Source organism: Nansenia antarctica (assembly GCF_963989245.1).
Source record: "Nansenia antarctica genome assembly, chromosome: 1".
Taxonomy (NCBI): domain Eukaryota; kingdom Metazoa; phylum Chordata; class Actinopteri; order Argentiniformes; family Microstomatidae; genus Nansenia; species Nansenia antarctica.
In genome coordinates this window covers 8573764-8589681 of record NC_137674.1, presented here as the reverse complement: position 1 = coordinate 8589681, position 15918 = coordinate 8573764, and the positions used below count along the sequence as shown (strand labels likewise).

Sequence of the window (15918 nt, the reverse complement as noted above, 5' to 3'; positions counted from 1 at the left end):
CTAAGCTGCTCCAGTGTGATGAGACGTCTGATCACGGAGATCAAGTCGCCTGGACAACTTCAAAAAGAGAGACTTTTCTAAGAAAGGTGGAGTCCGTTATTTGGGCTCAGTGTTTACCTCTTCTTATAAAAATCTCTAAAGAAAACGTGACATGCAAAGGTGACAGTGTGCTGGAGGAGGTACCCCGGGGTAAAGACATGACCCATGCTGTGTGTAGGCTCCTAGGAGTCTGCGTCTCCACGTGTGACACAGATGTCGCGCTGCGAGTCGCCCGCGCTGTCCTCCCGGTGTTTCAGCTGTCTGGTGGGGAGACTGAGGAAGAATTGCACAGCCAGGGATGCCTGGATATAGACGTTGCCATTGAAGTGATGGCGCTTCTTCTACCGGCACTCTCATCAGATGAACACTTGACCATGTTGACACTGTCATCCGCCTTGTCCTGCATCAAGGTGTCACCGGATGCATTGGTCTCTAAAATCACTGTCAGACTTCTATGTACTCTCCTCAACTGCTCCAGTGAGAAGAGCAAAGTGAACACGGCACAGTTGGTGTTGGACGATCTGTGCAGCTGGCACATGGGTGACAGCTCACCTGTGGTGACAGAGCGCACCTTACTGTGTCTGACAGCTCTCTCTGACAACCTGTTCCCCCTGGCCAAACCCAAACCGTGCACCCCTCCTGCCCAAACATCTGCCTGTGCTCGACCTGACCCCCCCAGGCTGTCTCTGCAGTTCTGGAGGATCCTTCAGGACGGACTGACACACAGAGATGTTGTGTCAAGGAAACGGGCGTTGTACCTGTTGAAAAGGTGTGTCGCCCTGTCAGAGGACGAGAGGGTCGAGTGTGCCAGCAGTGCTGCATCAGAGGAAGGTAAGAGGAGTAATATACATTGTGATTAAACCGTTTGCTTTCTGTAAATGCAACTTTTACACCGAAGAGATCCAGTTAGGCTAATACCTACTTCGACTGTATGAGAATGGGCATGATCATTCTTCCTATCGAGTAGGCCAGTTGTGACCCGTCCTATAATGTCCAAACTAAATCAAATAGGTTCACTGTCTATAACACCTTACAACAACCTTTGCAGGTGAGGAGGTGATGTTCAGATGGGCACCTGACAAGAGGAAGTTGCTGCGGGAGTTCTGGGAGGACTATGCGTTGGTCATGGAGACCCTGGAGGAAAACCAGGTAGGAATATTTATTTCCTCTGTGTTTTACATCAACATCAGATTGTGTATTGAAACAATGCCATGTTTATCAGCAGTTGTTGAATCAATTTCAACAGCATGCCATAGTTGCCGGTTGCTAATATCGCTTGTCGTTTTATTCTCTTCTACAGATTCACGTTGTCCGGCCTGTGCTGAACAGAATTGATGTATTAATCCAAACAGCAGCAAATGATGGTCAGGGTAAGAAGAAGAAGAAGAAGAAGAAGAAGAAGGTCACAGAGTAATCTGTTGTGTGTATTCCTTGTGTGTGTGTCAACCCAAACCTTTATCGCCTCATATTTTTTATCCCCTTTCTTTCTTTGACAATCCTCAATCTGACTTGCTCTCAGGCACTGGCCTGTTACATGCGTCCTGGCTGCTGTGTGTGTACCAGCGCATGTTCCACAGTGAGAACAAGTCAGTGATGAAGGAGGGAGTGGATCACCTGCTGGAGCTCCAGGCACTCCAACACCCAGACTTTGCCCTGGCCTTCTCACAGGTTAGAGGCAGAATGTCTCTGGTGTAGAATGTTTATCCATCCAGGGATGCTAAGCTAGGCTAGGCTAACCTTTTCTCTTTTATTTATATTCATTGTTTAATTTAGGCTATGATGTGCTGGTGTAGGCCCAGTGGTGCGGGCCGCCCCCCCAACGGAACCACCCGCCCCCCTTAGAAAGAGGAATTATTACGGATGTAAACACCAAACATCTGACAAGCAGGCTAAAATATCAGCGTTTTTTAAACGCACCCAACCCGAATCTGGCGAGTGGCAAGCCCATAGGCTCGTTGGTAACATAATATAAGTCCGCCAGTAGTCTCGCATAGTCAAACCTATCTCTCCACACTTCGTTTCGCGCGCTGGAGAATAATACAACATTGTGCGCGAGACGAGTGTGTGCGCGAGTGTGCGCGAGACGCGAGAAAGTAAGCAAGTTGAAACGTTAGCAAATATACTTGCTGAGTGTTCTGACAGAGAACGTTGGTTAAAATTGGTCGTTATTATTGTGACTAGAAAGTGTCTGACTATAATTCCATGGTGTAAATAGTCAAAGAACTAGCAAGCTAGCTAGCTCAGAGGTGATGAGATGAGCTAGTGCACACTTGTCAGCTAAAGAGCTAACTGGATGCACTTGACTTTATTATTTTAGTTAAAGTAGATATACAATCTTTCTTATTCTGCTAGAATTGGGCTTCATGGTAATACCATAATGGCATATTTACAGTACATGGACAGTGGATTGAAGCATTGGAAATGTCTGTTTTTTTTAATAGTTGGACATGATCTTTTTTCAGGTGAGAGTAATGTCAAAATGACATTATCTGACTGCATTGCCCACAGCAATCCAAAAGCTATTATAATTATGTTATAAATTGATATGGATCAATTTATACCTCTTATTAGATTAGAAATACTCTGGTTGTTATGTTTGCCTTTTGGTTGACAGCAAAAGAGGGAGAGGAGGATAGAGAGGGAGAGAAGGAGAAAGAGCAGGATGGTGTCGGCACACCAGAGAGAGAGAGAGCAAGAACCAGGTGAGAAAGTGGACAGGTAGTCAAGACCACATAAGTAAGTAGCCTTGAGAACCGGTGGTTCTGGAGCCTAATGGCCCATAGGGCAGGAGCCTATCTCCTGTTTCCGTAGCGTGAGGCGGCTTAATGTACAAGTTAGTACACCCCCTGGACATGACGCTGGTATGTCGCAGGGTCTTACCCCCTGGGGGGGGGGGGGTCCATGCCACGGTCCATGCCACCACCCCAAGGCAGCAAACCTAGGGGAAACACTGAGGCCTATGTTTTTTTGTTGTTGATAGTGCCGTTTTTGTTCTGAATCAGTAGGGTCATATTGTGTATGATTATTTATTCACTTGTTCCCCAGTTTATTGTGGGTCCCTTCATGGATGTGCTGTCTGAAAGCTCCCTCTTCCACAGGTGAGTCATCACCACACAGTCATACCACACCATGACCTGACATGAGTCATGACACAACACACACTCTAACAGTAGAAGGTGCAGATAGTGATTCAGAATAGTAGTAAAGAAAGAATTGCTTCGAGAAAATCCTGTTCAAAATGATAACACGTACAGTACTTAATCTCTATCTAGGACCGCAGGCATTGGGGAGTGTCCTGAGTTGGGGGTCAAACTGCAGGCCTTCATGGTCACCTTCTTCAGTAGCCTGCCACAGGAGAGCAGAGGTACGGTAAAGGATTGTTTTCTGAAGGTAACCGTCCTCAGTAGGTTCCTGCTTTAGTAAAAGGGACACTGTACTGTTACATGTTCTTACTCTCCTCCTCAGGCTCTGTGTTGCTGCAGCTGATCCAGAGGATGGGGTCTCACCACTGGTGTGCAGTACCCATCCTCTTCCTCTCCAAGGCATTGTCTCACCTCCCTCCTTGCCCTCTCCTGGGACCTGATGGACTGCAGGCCCTCAGGTAGTGTGAAGCCTCATACTTGACTTATGCCTTGATCCTTTATTGTCGCCGGTTGATGTCATGGTGCTATGGCTGAATATGGATTGAGAGACATGCTGTGGTATGTTCCAGGGAAGTGCTTCGCTGCACCATGATCACGCACCAGGTCTTGTTAAGAGGGGCCGCCCAATGCTTCCTCCTGCACAGCGCCCTCTGCCTTACAGACGTGGTAGGACATCGTAGCCAGTTTGTTTGAATAGAGGCGTCGCAACATTTGGTACAATGAAATGTAAAATCTAAATACAGCATGAGTTATGAGAGTGAGGCCACAATCTTTTCTTTCTTGTGTGACTTCTACGTAAACCCCATTTAATAATTATATTGAAAAACGGAGTATGCATTATCTTTAATATATATATACAGATATGAGCAAAGAAATCTGCTTATTTGCAGACGTCAGTGTCCCTGGATGATGTCTTCAGTTTTCTGGTGCACTTCAATGCAGATGAGTCTCTTTGCAGAGGGACAACGCTCTGGAATCAGGTATGGGGATGGGATGCGATGGGAATGTGGGAAACCTTTAGTTTGTAATCTGATTAACTTTGTAATCTGATTTGCTGTTTATGTCTGTGTCCAATCCAGCTAATTCAATGGTTGGCAGACAACGAGGGCAACTTCAAGCCGTGTCTCAGAGATGGAGGCTCCCACTCACAGCAAGGTGGTGGTGGTACCCATGCTCCCCTGGAAAGAGAGACTGTGAGAGGCTACGTTCAACACCAGATAGAGGCATTCTTCAGAGTCCCACCCAGTACCGGTGAGGCAGGAGAGAGAGAGAGAGGGAAATAGAGGAAAATGATTGTAGAGTTGGAATTCCACATTTGATGACAACCACTGTGCCATTAAAAAAAATACTCTCAATTAGCATGTTGCACATTGCTGGAAGCATGGCGATACACATCATTTATAGATACATGTAACTGTTGTAATTGTTGTACAGATCAGACGGACGTTCTACCTGACCCGGGGGAAGGAGATCTGTTGGCCCAAGCCATCCTGGTGTGTGTGGATGTGGAGAAGCAGAGACCCGGGGTAAAGATAGGCGATGAGCTGAAGTCCCTCCTGTGCCCCCTGCTGGACACCCTGAGCAGACTCCGCACCAACGTCTACCTGCCGCTGCGCAAGACCGACAAGAGCCTGCAGCTACTGCTACGACTGTTCAGACTGCGAGGCAAACCCGGCTGCCCGGGTCTGGACCAAGAACAGGGTTTGTGATAATATGATGTCTCCTGATTCACAATGACCATTAATCGATAGTTTAGTGTAAGGGAGAGATCTGTATTTCAAATAAAGGTTTCTGTGGTCTTTATTTGTGCAGAGGACAGTGTCGCGGTTGCCATGGATACTCTGGTTTTCGATGCAGTGGAACCCGTCCAAGAGTTCATCCTCCGAAGACTTAGTGGAGAACTGCAGGAGGTGAAAATCTCTATCTGACACACGCTATTTAGTTTAGTTTAGTTTATTAGTTTATGATGTCGTGGACAGTCCCCATTAATTAACTGTAACAACAGTAAATGGAGCAGCTTTAGCCTACATGGCTAATTTCCAGCTGTAGTCCCCGGGCCAGTTGACAATAGGCTCCCTAAAATAAAATACATTAGTTTAAAAAATTACAATTGCAGCAAACACAAACAAATGGAGCAGGACATACAAACATATCAAGCACAATTGGAGCAAGCACAAACATGCCGGGGAGACCAGACATTCAAGCACAAATGGCAGCAACATCAATACAGTACCTGAGATAAGAACAGTACAAAGGGGACAAAGGAAGAGCAAATAGTCATAGCAATATACAGACACAGCAGCATACAGACACAGCAACATACAGGCACAGCAGCATCCAGACATTGAAGCACACACAGACATATGCAGGCGGGTAGCAAAGATAGAGGTGTACATACAACACACACGTCACATCTGACAGAAATTAATGTATGCCGTTATAGTTATTGCAAAGCCATGCCTTAAGGTGTGTTGTGAAGGTGGAGTATGTATGTATATTTTTTATGTAGGTAGGCAGTGAGTTCCAGTTTTGTATTGCTATAACAGAGAATGATAATTGACCAAATTTACTTTTCCTAAATGGGACTAGAAAGTCGCCTCGTGTGGTACTTCTGGTGCTCTGACTGGTATTGTTACGTTGGGTTATGAATGAGTTAAGAGGAGGAGGAGCTATTGATTATTGAGTTGTCCCTGTCTGCTGACTTGTTTGTGCTGGTTTGCAGCTCTGTGATGTGGACCGGGCTGACCTCTACCTGTCTGTGTTGAACCTGCTGGTGGTGAGGTACACTGGCATAGAGCGCTACAGCTGTAACATGCATCAAACCTATTACCCCAAGCTCATCAGATATAACCTCAAGACCCTTCAAGAGCCAACAGAACAGGTACATGCTTACTTGTGACTTCATGGATGGTTAGCACAGCCGACATACTCAATCCGCTATGCTAATACACGCATACCTGTTTCTGTCTTGTCTGTGTCTGTCTGTTTGCATCTAGATCCGTTCTGTAGGTGACCAGGTAGCCAGGGCGGTGGCTATGAAATCCTTAGGCATGCTGTGTGATCTTGCGAAAGAGAACATGATTGAGAGTCAGTCAGAAACCATGTCTTTACTGGTCTCTCAGACTGGTTACTTCGACACACCTGGCCCCTGCCCTCCTTCAGCCTCCCCTCTCTCACCGGGGTGCTTCAATCAGACGCTGCTCAAGCCTCCAACAGCAGACCACTCCTCAGGGTCAGTAGAGTTGTCATAGTTTGTGCAGTATGGATGAATGATATTGCTTGAATTGCTGAATGAGACACCATCCCCTTGCTCCATTCCTCATTTTGTTCTCTCTCCCTCCCCTTGGTATATATATATATATATACAGTGTTTCCTCTATATGCATTGATTCGTGGCGGGTCGCCACGAATGAATTTTCTCCGCCACTAATTGATTCAGTTATTATGACCGGAGAACAGAAAAAAAGCAGATTGAAGCTAGATTTAGGCCGCTTCCAGACCTACATTTCGTTACGATTTAGGGTGTAGTAAGTTACAATATGTTACAATGTTGCAATTAACCTCGTCGTTTGTGTTCGCACTGCAATCGAGACTGAATCGCTCTCAACAGGCGCTCTCTCTCTCTCTCTTCGCCCGGCGCCGGTCCCTTTAATCCCATACGTATCCTAATCGAAAATGCAACATCATCAGCGACGACTGTGGGTTATTGCATTTACTGCTGTTCTCTGGTTCATGTTCTTATACCAGTGCTCAGTATAGAGTATTTTAGATGAACATTCGTAATGTATGTCTCTGATGTTCATGGTCAACTAAATCAGGCTATTTTGTGAAACAAATAATGTTCCCGCTAATGGGTTAACCAAGCAGCCTCGCACCTAACGCTAGCTTCGAACTATTCATAGCAATATGTGCGGGGCAAAAATAATCTATTGCCTTTAAAATCACCATGAACAGAACGGCGGAGGTACGGGTAAACAGAGATCATGTCGGTGTCATCAAAGGTAAGAGTTGCTGTTGGTTGTTTACCGAATGCTCCATCTGACTGTCACACTGTGATTTTACTTGTGTAAACATTAACGTTAGCCGGTTTTGTGCGTGTACTCTCATGTAGGCCTACTTCGTATTGATGAGCTGATGATCTTTCATTGTGTGTGTGTGTGTATGTATGTATATATGTGACTGTCAGTCACAAGTTTATGTTCTACGGATGTTGTTCAGTGCTGTATGCGCGTTCCCGGTTCCATGTGTAGCCTACTCTACTCTTGTGTACTTCATATTCGATGAGCTGATGATCTTTCTGTGTGTGTGTGTGTCATGCGCGTTCCGCATGTTTTGCTGCAGCTGTAGGATATGTTGGTATTTGATCACCTTCTATATAAAATCACCTGCTCGGCTTTAATGACTTAACCGATATAAAAAATTAAAAAAGAGGTCTTTTTTGGGGTAGCTACCCACACGTTGTGTTGCTCATTCCACGAATGCATGATCCTTACAAGTTGTACCTCGTTGTAAAGGTGACTAATCAGGCTTTCCAACGATATAAAATACAATACCAATTGGTGTTATTAAAGGGGAGGACGAATCGACTGAAATAACGTTTCCAAACTTTTTTTGAGGTGTTTATATATCTATTACAATGTTAGCACAACGATTATTATAAAATGTGCATGCGCATGCTTCACCTCCACTTCTACCACTGAGTCTTATTTTAAGCCAGGGAAAGCCCCTTTCTGCTTTCCATCTCTTTGGGCCAAAGCTAAAAACATTCCTACAATAATACAAATAATAACAAGATAATGTTTTGACTATCGATGTCGACGTCACGGTGGTGAGAGTTTGTAATCTGTTCATAGCGGTGGAGAGCAGGGTCCCCTGCTGCAGGATTGGGGACGCATGGCCGCTCATTTCGTACGGGACCAGTGGAGATGCCTGAGCTTCCTGAAGTGGGCGGAGTCCGTGAAGAACACGGAGGTCCCCCCGGGGTCCGTGGAGGCGGTCTCTCTGGCCTCTGGGGCCCTACAGGCTGCCGTGGAGGCGCTGGCCCTGCTGCCCAGTGACCTGGTGCTGCCTGTCCTGGACTTCATGGAGGCAGTGCTGCCACAGGTGAGCCTCGACTGGAGCAGACTCCGCCATGAGCTAACCGGTACATCGTTCCCCCAGCTCTCCTCTCGCCTACTGAATGAACATGGTTTCAGATAAGATATTATGGGTTCTGTACTTGTCTGTCTGCCCCCACTAGGTGGCGCTGTCTGAGGAGGCCCTGTGTGTGGAAGCTGTGACTCTGTCCTGGGAGCTGGTACAGGGACTCAGCAGTAACCCACATGACTTCTGGCCCACCCTCAGTGCCTTTGTGTGTATGGCCTTCCAACACGGTCTACTGGGGCTGACAGATGCACAGGCCCCAAGGCTCACCGCCACCCTGCAACAGGTACATAGATCGCTCAATGAGCCTAGATCAGGCCATTTGTTTGTTTAAGATTAATTTCGTTTTTTTCCCCCTGAAAATATAGAAAATGTATGTGGTTATTGTGTCATAACCCTAACCCTACTAAGTGTGTGACATCATTTTAAGAACAGGAATTTATGCAGTTTAAAAAAATAAATAATACGATTTCTGTGTTTGATTCCTCGGCAGGTAGCTAGTGAGCTGATAGAGCTATCTCAGGCCAAGACGGGTGTGTTCAACGTGCTGATTCAGCACTGCTGCAAGACCTGGCTGCCGTCCTCCTGCCCGCCTAATCAAAGCCACGCTGACGCTATGTTCTCCAGTGCTCTCACCCATATGGACGTCCTCACAGAAGCTTGCGTCTATGGACCAGTGTTCAGAAGAGACCAAAGGTACTTCTAAAGAGGTCATTTTTTTTAGTGGTTTTTCAAACACTTATGGAGGGTCATCCCGGGAGTTATTATGATATAATGTTCTCCTCCGTAGACTTATTCAGGAGGTCCAGTCTTATGTGGAGCATCTTGGAGAGGAGTGCACTGCTAACGCTGTCATTACCAGGTAAGCTGCTTTCTAACAGAAGTCATTTCACTGTCTGGAACGGCATTTATTTATGGCCTGTGGCTCTGAACACAGCCACTAGGGGTCTCACTCACACTGATAGATAGATAGATAGATAGATAGACTTTATTTGTCATTGTTACAGTACAGGTACCAAACAACGAAATTTAGGAGGGGAGGCTCCCCTGGTGTTTAAGAAAGGAAAAAGAAACACATTTTGGAAAAAGCATAGATGCATAAAATCACAAGAAGGTAAGGAGCTGGTTTACATCAATAGAGGCTATGTACACAATCCACTGTACTATACTGCACAGATAGTCAAATAGGGTTGTCATATTTCACAAGAAAGTATTTTTTCACATTTTTTTTAAAGTGTCACAGTTTGCAGGCTTGAAAATGTACATGTTTGTGCCTCAGCACTAGCTGCCATACAGTCCGTCCGGACTTGTCCTGGGCCCAGAACTTAGGCCTTTTCTGTGTTCAGGGCCTTGACGGCCCTGTGGTAGAAGCTGTCCTTCAGTCTGTTTGTCCTAGCGGCCGGGGTCCTGTAACAGCCTTGTCGTGTTCTCTGGTTCTCAGTGATAACAGGGATGACCAGTTCCCCCGTGTGTGTGTCCTGGCTTTCCTCAGCCGCCTGGATCCCTCCAATCAGCAGCACGAGAGGTTGATAGAGGAGCTGGTCCTGCGCTTGCTGAGGAAGGTACCGGCGGCGCCGAGCAAGGCACAGACTCTGCTGGAGATAATATGGCCTGTTCATAATGCCTGTCGGCTACTTGTTATCCCTGTCTGGAAGTTAGGCCCTCTTTTGCTACCTAATTCCACCCTCTTCTCTTTCTCTGTCAGGACGAGGAGATATCCAAGTCAAAAGTGCGTTATTATACCAATTCTCTGCAGCATCGTTTGAAAAACAGGGTGTGGCAGACGCTACTGCTTCTGCTGCCCAAATTGAGGGAGGTAAGAGACACACACACACACACTCACATACATACTACATACACACTCACATACATACTACATTACACACAGTTTGCATACTCATTAACAGACAATGAGAGAGTAACCCAGTGTTTGTGTGTGTGTGAGCAGGAGTTTCTGGGCACTGTGCTGAGCCGTGTGTATGAGGCTGGGTTCTGCAGTAACCAGGCCTCAGTCAAGTACCTGATAGAGTGGCTGATGGTGCTGATCCTGGTCCGGTACCCGGGCCATATGGACAGCCTGTGGGCCTGTTTCAGTGTGGTGAGTAACCCGGCCTGCAACACCCCTGCACACTGTGGCAGTTTAGCACTGCGTGGACAATGGACCTATCGCTAAGCCACGCCCCAAAATAGAAATTGTCCAATCATATCACAGCAAAAGTCACTACAGGCAGAAAACTCTGACAAACAACTCGCTAATATCTGATGGCGAAAAGCTTCTAGACTAAATATTCTTCTCTAAAAAAACATGTCTATTACTTGCTGTGGTATCAGAAATCAGAAATGTGCCAACTCCCGCCATTGTATGTCATTGAATGTCATTCAGTCACGGTCGGTCAGTCAGTCACTGTCAGTGAAGCGTTGTTTGTTTGTCTGAGTTTTTAAAGGGTGCGTGGCTTAGTGATAGGTCCATTGTGCAACAGCCCAAGAACTACTGATGCTCACAAACTCCTCTATTGCCAGTGATGTTGTCCTATCGGTGTGGTTTGTGTGTACAGGATCAAGAAAAGACCAAGACGAGCATCTGTACTTTCCTGTCTGTGTTGGTCCACTTAAACGTCATCATGCCTCAACTCAAAGAGAAGGTACGATCTGATTAGATTAGACCCAGGAACCGTTATTCTGTACCTCACATCTTCCTCTCGTGAACATCTGATCCCCCTCTATGTCCCAGGCTTTGCAGTGGCGGAAAGCCATGGATGTGACCCTGCAATGGTGTTTCAGCCACAACTTCAGTGTACGCCTGTATGCCCTCTTGGCCCTGAAGAGGGTTTGGGCTTTGAAAGGGGCCACGGTTGAGGCAGAGGAGGCCGTGGGGGGTCCTGATGGGCTTGGGGGTCTGGAAACTGTGGTGAAGGCCTGTCTGCACCAGGCTGAGGTCATGCAGAGTACTGGGTGAGTGACATCGGCATCAGAAAATCATATAAGTTAGTCCATTTTCTCCCACGAGTTTGATTTATGAAATAACTACTCCTACCCTACAGAAATGCAAATAAGAACTGGACCAGGATTCAGGACCACTTCTTCTTTGGTGCCTTTGATCCTATAAGGGATTATAGTGTTGAGGTGGGTCTTTACATTGTATTGGTGAAATCTGAGAGTTTTGACAAACTATAACATCTTATTACATGATTTCTTTGAAATATTTGTTTTTCGTTCCTATTCTAGACCATATTCCACACTTTTCCCAGCCTGTCAGAGTTGGCAGATGATGAGTGGATTCTGCCCTGGAAGTTTGAGAAGCTGGTGACGTTTTCGGAGAGTTCATCTCTCACATTGAGGAACCCTGTCCCTGACCTGGGCCAGTTGCAGCCTGGGGACTGGGTCCAGCAGGACAAAGGTACCGTCACTAGGGAGCAGCTGAGACTATGCAGCTACTGGTGCAAATGTAGGTTTGATACACAAGGGGTGATGGTGTTGTTAAAGAGGTTCATCTGTTTGGTGTTGTGTTTGGTAGGTGAGCAGGGCCGTGAGGAGCGATGGGCCGAGGTCCAGAAGAAGATGACCCCCTGGAGGTTGGGGATCCAGGACCAGGGGCCTGAGCTACAGCTGGTGCCCCAGCAGAGAGCAGCCCGCCTGGGCAAACTCCACGGCGCCCTCCTGGTGGTCGCCTCACTCATCGACAAGCCCACCAATCTAGGAGGTCAGAGTTCTATCTACCCAAATCCATTTCTGTTACTCTTTAAGTCAAGGCTAATAACCTGGTTCAGCTCGTCAGGATGGAGACACATTTATTTATTTGTTGGTGTGTTTTGTTGTCAGGCCCTGTCAGTAGGTCACTACGAGAATGTTTGTGGATGTTGTTGCTAGGCTGTCACAATGGTTATCTGGTTTAAAGTGGGCAAACACAGACATGCTACAAAAACAATCACCTCACTCCAAAATAGAGTTTGCTCAAGTAACTGCAACGATCATAAATGACTCCTGGTTTATGTTCTCCACCGGCATATCGGTTGATATCAAACTGGCTTTGATTGAAATGAGTTTTCCCAGAGGGAAGACCTATTTTAAAAACAAATATTGACACAATGGGGTTGTATAAAAGGCTAGGGCGTGCTGTGTTGTAAATGTTTAATATGAATTCATCCTCCGAGTGACTATAACGTTTGCTTATCTAGTCTGTCTAGCTCTCGACCTATGCCACGTTATCAATCTTTTAATGACTCGTTTTGATGTTTGTGTACTTATTATTATACCTGTTATTGTGAATCTTTTTATTTCCCTTGTCTTGTAGGGCTATGTAGGACTTGTGAAATCTTTGGTGCCAGTGCTCTGGTGCTCGACAGCCTTCGTCACGTCAGCGATAAGCACTTCCAAGCCCTGAGTGTTTCCTCTGAACTGTGGCTCCCCCTGCTTGAGGTGAAAGACGACAGACGACGCTATCACACTTTCACTCTACGCCTCGGTGTTCATCTGACTCTGTACCACTGAAGAGCTCTCACTTAACAGTAGTATCTCTTCTCTCAGTCAATTGAACAGTCTTCAGTTATTGTCTACTCTCATAGAATCAAACACAGAGTTTGCTACTTTATAGGGATGTAACGATACACTCAACTCACGATTCGATATGATTCACAATACGATTTTCTCAAGATTTTTTTAACAAAATCAGATTTCAGACAAATTATGCATTTTTTCTTTCAGACAAGAACTACACTAAACAAAAATATAAATGCAACACTTTTGTTTTTGCTCCAACTTCATGAGTTGAAATCAAAGATCTGTGTACACAAAAGGCCTATTTCTCTCAAATTGTGTTCACAAATTTGTTTAAGTCTGTGTTAGTGAGCACTTCTCCTTTGCCGATATAATCCATCCACATGACAGGTGTGGCATATCCAGATGCTGATTAGACAGCATGATTATTGCACAGATGTGCCTTAGGCTGGTCACAATAAAAGGCCACTCTAAAATGTGCAGTTTTATCACACAGCACAAAGCCACAGATGTCGTAAGTTTTGAGGGAACGTGCAATTGCCATGCTGACTCCAGTAATGTCCACCAGAGCTGTTGCTTGTGAATTGAATGTTAATTTCTCTACCATAAGCCATCTTCAAAGTCGTTTTCCGATTCCAATTCCAATTCTCAGAAAAGCCTTTGGAGACGGCTTATGTTAGAGAAATGAACATTCACAGGCAACAGCTCTGGTTGTCATTCCTGCAGCCAGCATGCCAATTGCACGCTCCCTCAAAACCTGCGACATCTGTGGCATTGTGCTGTGTGATAAAACTGCACATTTTAGAGTGGTCTTTTATTGTGACCAGCCTAAGGCATATCTGTGCAAACGTTTTGAATCGTCTCATATTTGTATCGATAATGAACTGTCTCGCGATGCATTGTTACATACTATTTTAAAAGCATTTTATATTTCTTCTCTATCAGGTAAAGCCTGCAGAATTAGCTGACTTCCTGCAGATGAAGAAGAGTGAGGGCTACTGCATTGTGGGAGTGGAGCAGACAGCCAACAGTCAGAGTCTACAGGACTACTGCTTCCCTGAGAAGACCCTTCTACTGCTGGGGTAGGCCACACTCCCTCATCCAAGCGCAAAGCACACTGCATTCATTCATATCACAGTCAAGCAGAAGTTTATGTCCAGTTGCCTACACACACACACACGCACGCACACACACACACACACACACACACACACACACACACACACACACACACACACACACACACACACACACACACACACACACACACACACACACACACACACACATACTGTATACACACGGGTCATGGAGGTCATGGAGGTTGCTGACGAAGCTCTTTAATGTACTCCCACACTAATTGAATGTGCGTTCCCCTGGGTCCGTACCTTTCCCTCTCTCCCTGCCGTTCTCAGGATGCCTGTCTAGGCTTGCTGGGCTCTAATCAGCCTCCTCCGAGGAGAGAGGAACAGGAAATCATCATCACACACAATGTAGTGCCACACTGACACACAGACCAAAGACAATGAAAAGCGTTAACACATTGGACAGACAGACTGGAAATGGCAGGGACATCGGGTGGTTTGATTACCGTAAAAACAAGCTACAGAGTCGTCACAGCACTCGCTCACTCACAAACGCCCGTAGCTCAATGTGTTATTCTGTACTGTGTGTGTCCTGTAAACGGGCTCACTGGGAGAGACTAGAGATTCGATATTTATCATTCCTCGGTGGAGCGATTAAGCTCAGTAAAGCAAACACGCTGTGAGAAGCGTTTGCTGTCACAGAGGTGCTATTTGTAAAGAACACAAGCCGCTGTTGGAGTGTAGGCGTGGGTAAACACACCTGTGGTCCCCTCCAGCCCAGCAGCCTCCTCTAATCTCTCATTAGATCTATTACCACTCAGTTTAACACAGGATGAAAGTAGCTCAGTGAATCACAGCCAATCTCTCTCCTCCCGTCCTCTCTAACTGAAGACCAGATCAGTTTAATACCTATTTGTGGTTGTCGATTTGGTCTATTTCACACGTTCACACTGTCACATTCTCAATGTATACCACATTTAGCTCTTGCTCTTGTGTGTCAAAGGTTGACTATGATGAATGGTTTAGTTGATGATCTTTCCCCATCTCTCCCTCTCTCTCTCTCTCTCTCTCTCTCTCTCTCTCTCTCTCTCTCTCTCTCTCTCTCTCTCTCTCTCTCTCTCCCTCTCTTGATAGTAATGAACGGGAGGGCATCCCAGCCAACCTGCTGCAGCTCCTGGATGTGTGTGTGGAGATCCCACAACAAGGTGTCATCCGCTCTCTGAACGTGCACGTGAGCGCCGCCCTACTGGTTTGGGAGTACACACGGCAGCACCTACCCCCTATCGCTAATGCCGTGAACCTGGATCCTGAAGCCAAAAAATTATAATAAAAAACACGCATTTGTAACAGACTTGTCAGTGGGCTCATTATTGCTATCGTCTATGTTGTCAAATTAAGACTTAACTTACCTCTGCTCTGTACAACAGGGGTGCAAACTTGTCACCTTTTGGCTCAATTCACAGTTTTTACCTCAAAATAGGTCATTATGCACCTTGAGACTGTGACTGACTGTGGTTAGGCTGGAAATTGTCAATCCCATCTGGCAACCCTGACACTGGCTACATTCCCAGACAGGGTGGAGAACACAGCGGCGGTAAACAACTTGTTTTCGAGGTAATTATGCGGGTCAGGGCCGTCGCTACTTGCATGCGCATCATTGTTACACCACCGTTGGTGCTATCGCTATTTAATTCATCTACCACCGTTAGTGCTAGTGTGGCACATAGGATATTTATATGTAACATCTGCCCGTTTGTATTGTACTCTCTAACAGATACCCCCTCATCAATTTGTAATTGTTTACCCCTTATGACCGGTGCAAGGTGGTGGAGAGTTGTTATGACTGGTGGAGGTGGTGGAGAGTTGTTATGACTGGTGGAGGTGGTGGAGAGTTGTTATGACTGGTGGAGGTGGTGGAGAGTTGTTATGACCGGTGGAGGTGGTGGAGAGTTCTAATGACTGGTGGAGGTGGTGGAGAGTTGTTATGACTGGTGGAGAGTTGTTATGACTGGTGG

The 15918-nt window shown here is 46.1% G+C and overlaps 1 protein-coding gene across 1 annotated transcript in view; it reads left to right on the top strand.

Moving 5' to 3' along the window:
* tarbp1 (TAR (HIV-1) RNA binding protein 1) overlaps window positions 1-15230 on the top strand; it is a gene marked incomplete at both ends in the record, with an annotated part of 15369 nt that extends 139 nt beyond the window's left edge. The window contains 29 exons of the mRNA XM_080522986.1: window positions 1-870; window positions 1088-1188; window positions 1340-1409; window positions 1559-1707; window positions 3085-3137; window positions 3312-3403; window positions 3505-3640; window positions 3752-3848; window positions 4073-4162; window positions 4262-4433; window positions 4617-4883; window positions 4995-5092; window positions 5905-5992; window positions 6345-6414; window positions 8036-8285; window positions 8422-8610; window positions 8818-9020; window positions 9115-9186; window positions 9766-9886; window positions 10030-10140; window positions 10273-10422; window positions 10880-10966; window positions 11056-11276; window positions 11366-11447; window positions 11550-11721; window positions 11839-12024; window positions 12616-12740; window positions 13764-13900; window positions 15038-15230. The exon at window positions 1-870 is cut by the window's left edge and continues 139 nt beyond it. Of these exons, the coding sequence (XP_080379112.1) occupies window positions 1-870; window positions 1088-1188; window positions 1340-1409; window positions 1559-1707; window positions 3085-3137; window positions 3312-3403; window positions 3505-3640; window positions 3752-3848; window positions 4073-4162; window positions 4262-4433; window positions 4617-4883; window positions 4995-5092; window positions 5905-5992; window positions 6345-6414; window positions 8036-8285; window positions 8422-8610; window positions 8818-9020; window positions 9115-9186; window positions 9766-9886; window positions 10030-10140; window positions 10273-10422; window positions 10880-10966; window positions 11056-11276; window positions 11366-11447; window positions 11550-11721; window positions 11839-12024; window positions 12616-12740; window positions 13764-13900; window positions 15038-15230 (4652 nt within the window). The remainder of the gene's footprint in view (window positions 871-1087; window positions 1189-1339; window positions 1410-1558; window positions 1708-3084; window positions 3138-3311; window positions 3404-3504; window positions 3641-3751; window positions 3849-4072; window positions 4163-4261; window positions 4434-4616; window positions 4884-4994; window positions 5093-5904; window positions 5993-6344; window positions 6415-8035; window positions 8286-8421; window positions 8611-8817; window positions 9021-9114; window positions 9187-9765; window positions 9887-10029; window positions 10141-10272; window positions 10423-10879; window positions 10967-11055; window positions 11277-11365; window positions 11448-11549; window positions 11722-11838; window positions 12025-12615; window positions 12741-13763; window positions 13901-15037) is intronic.
* Between the last annotated feature and the right edge of the window lie 688 nt (window positions 15231-15918).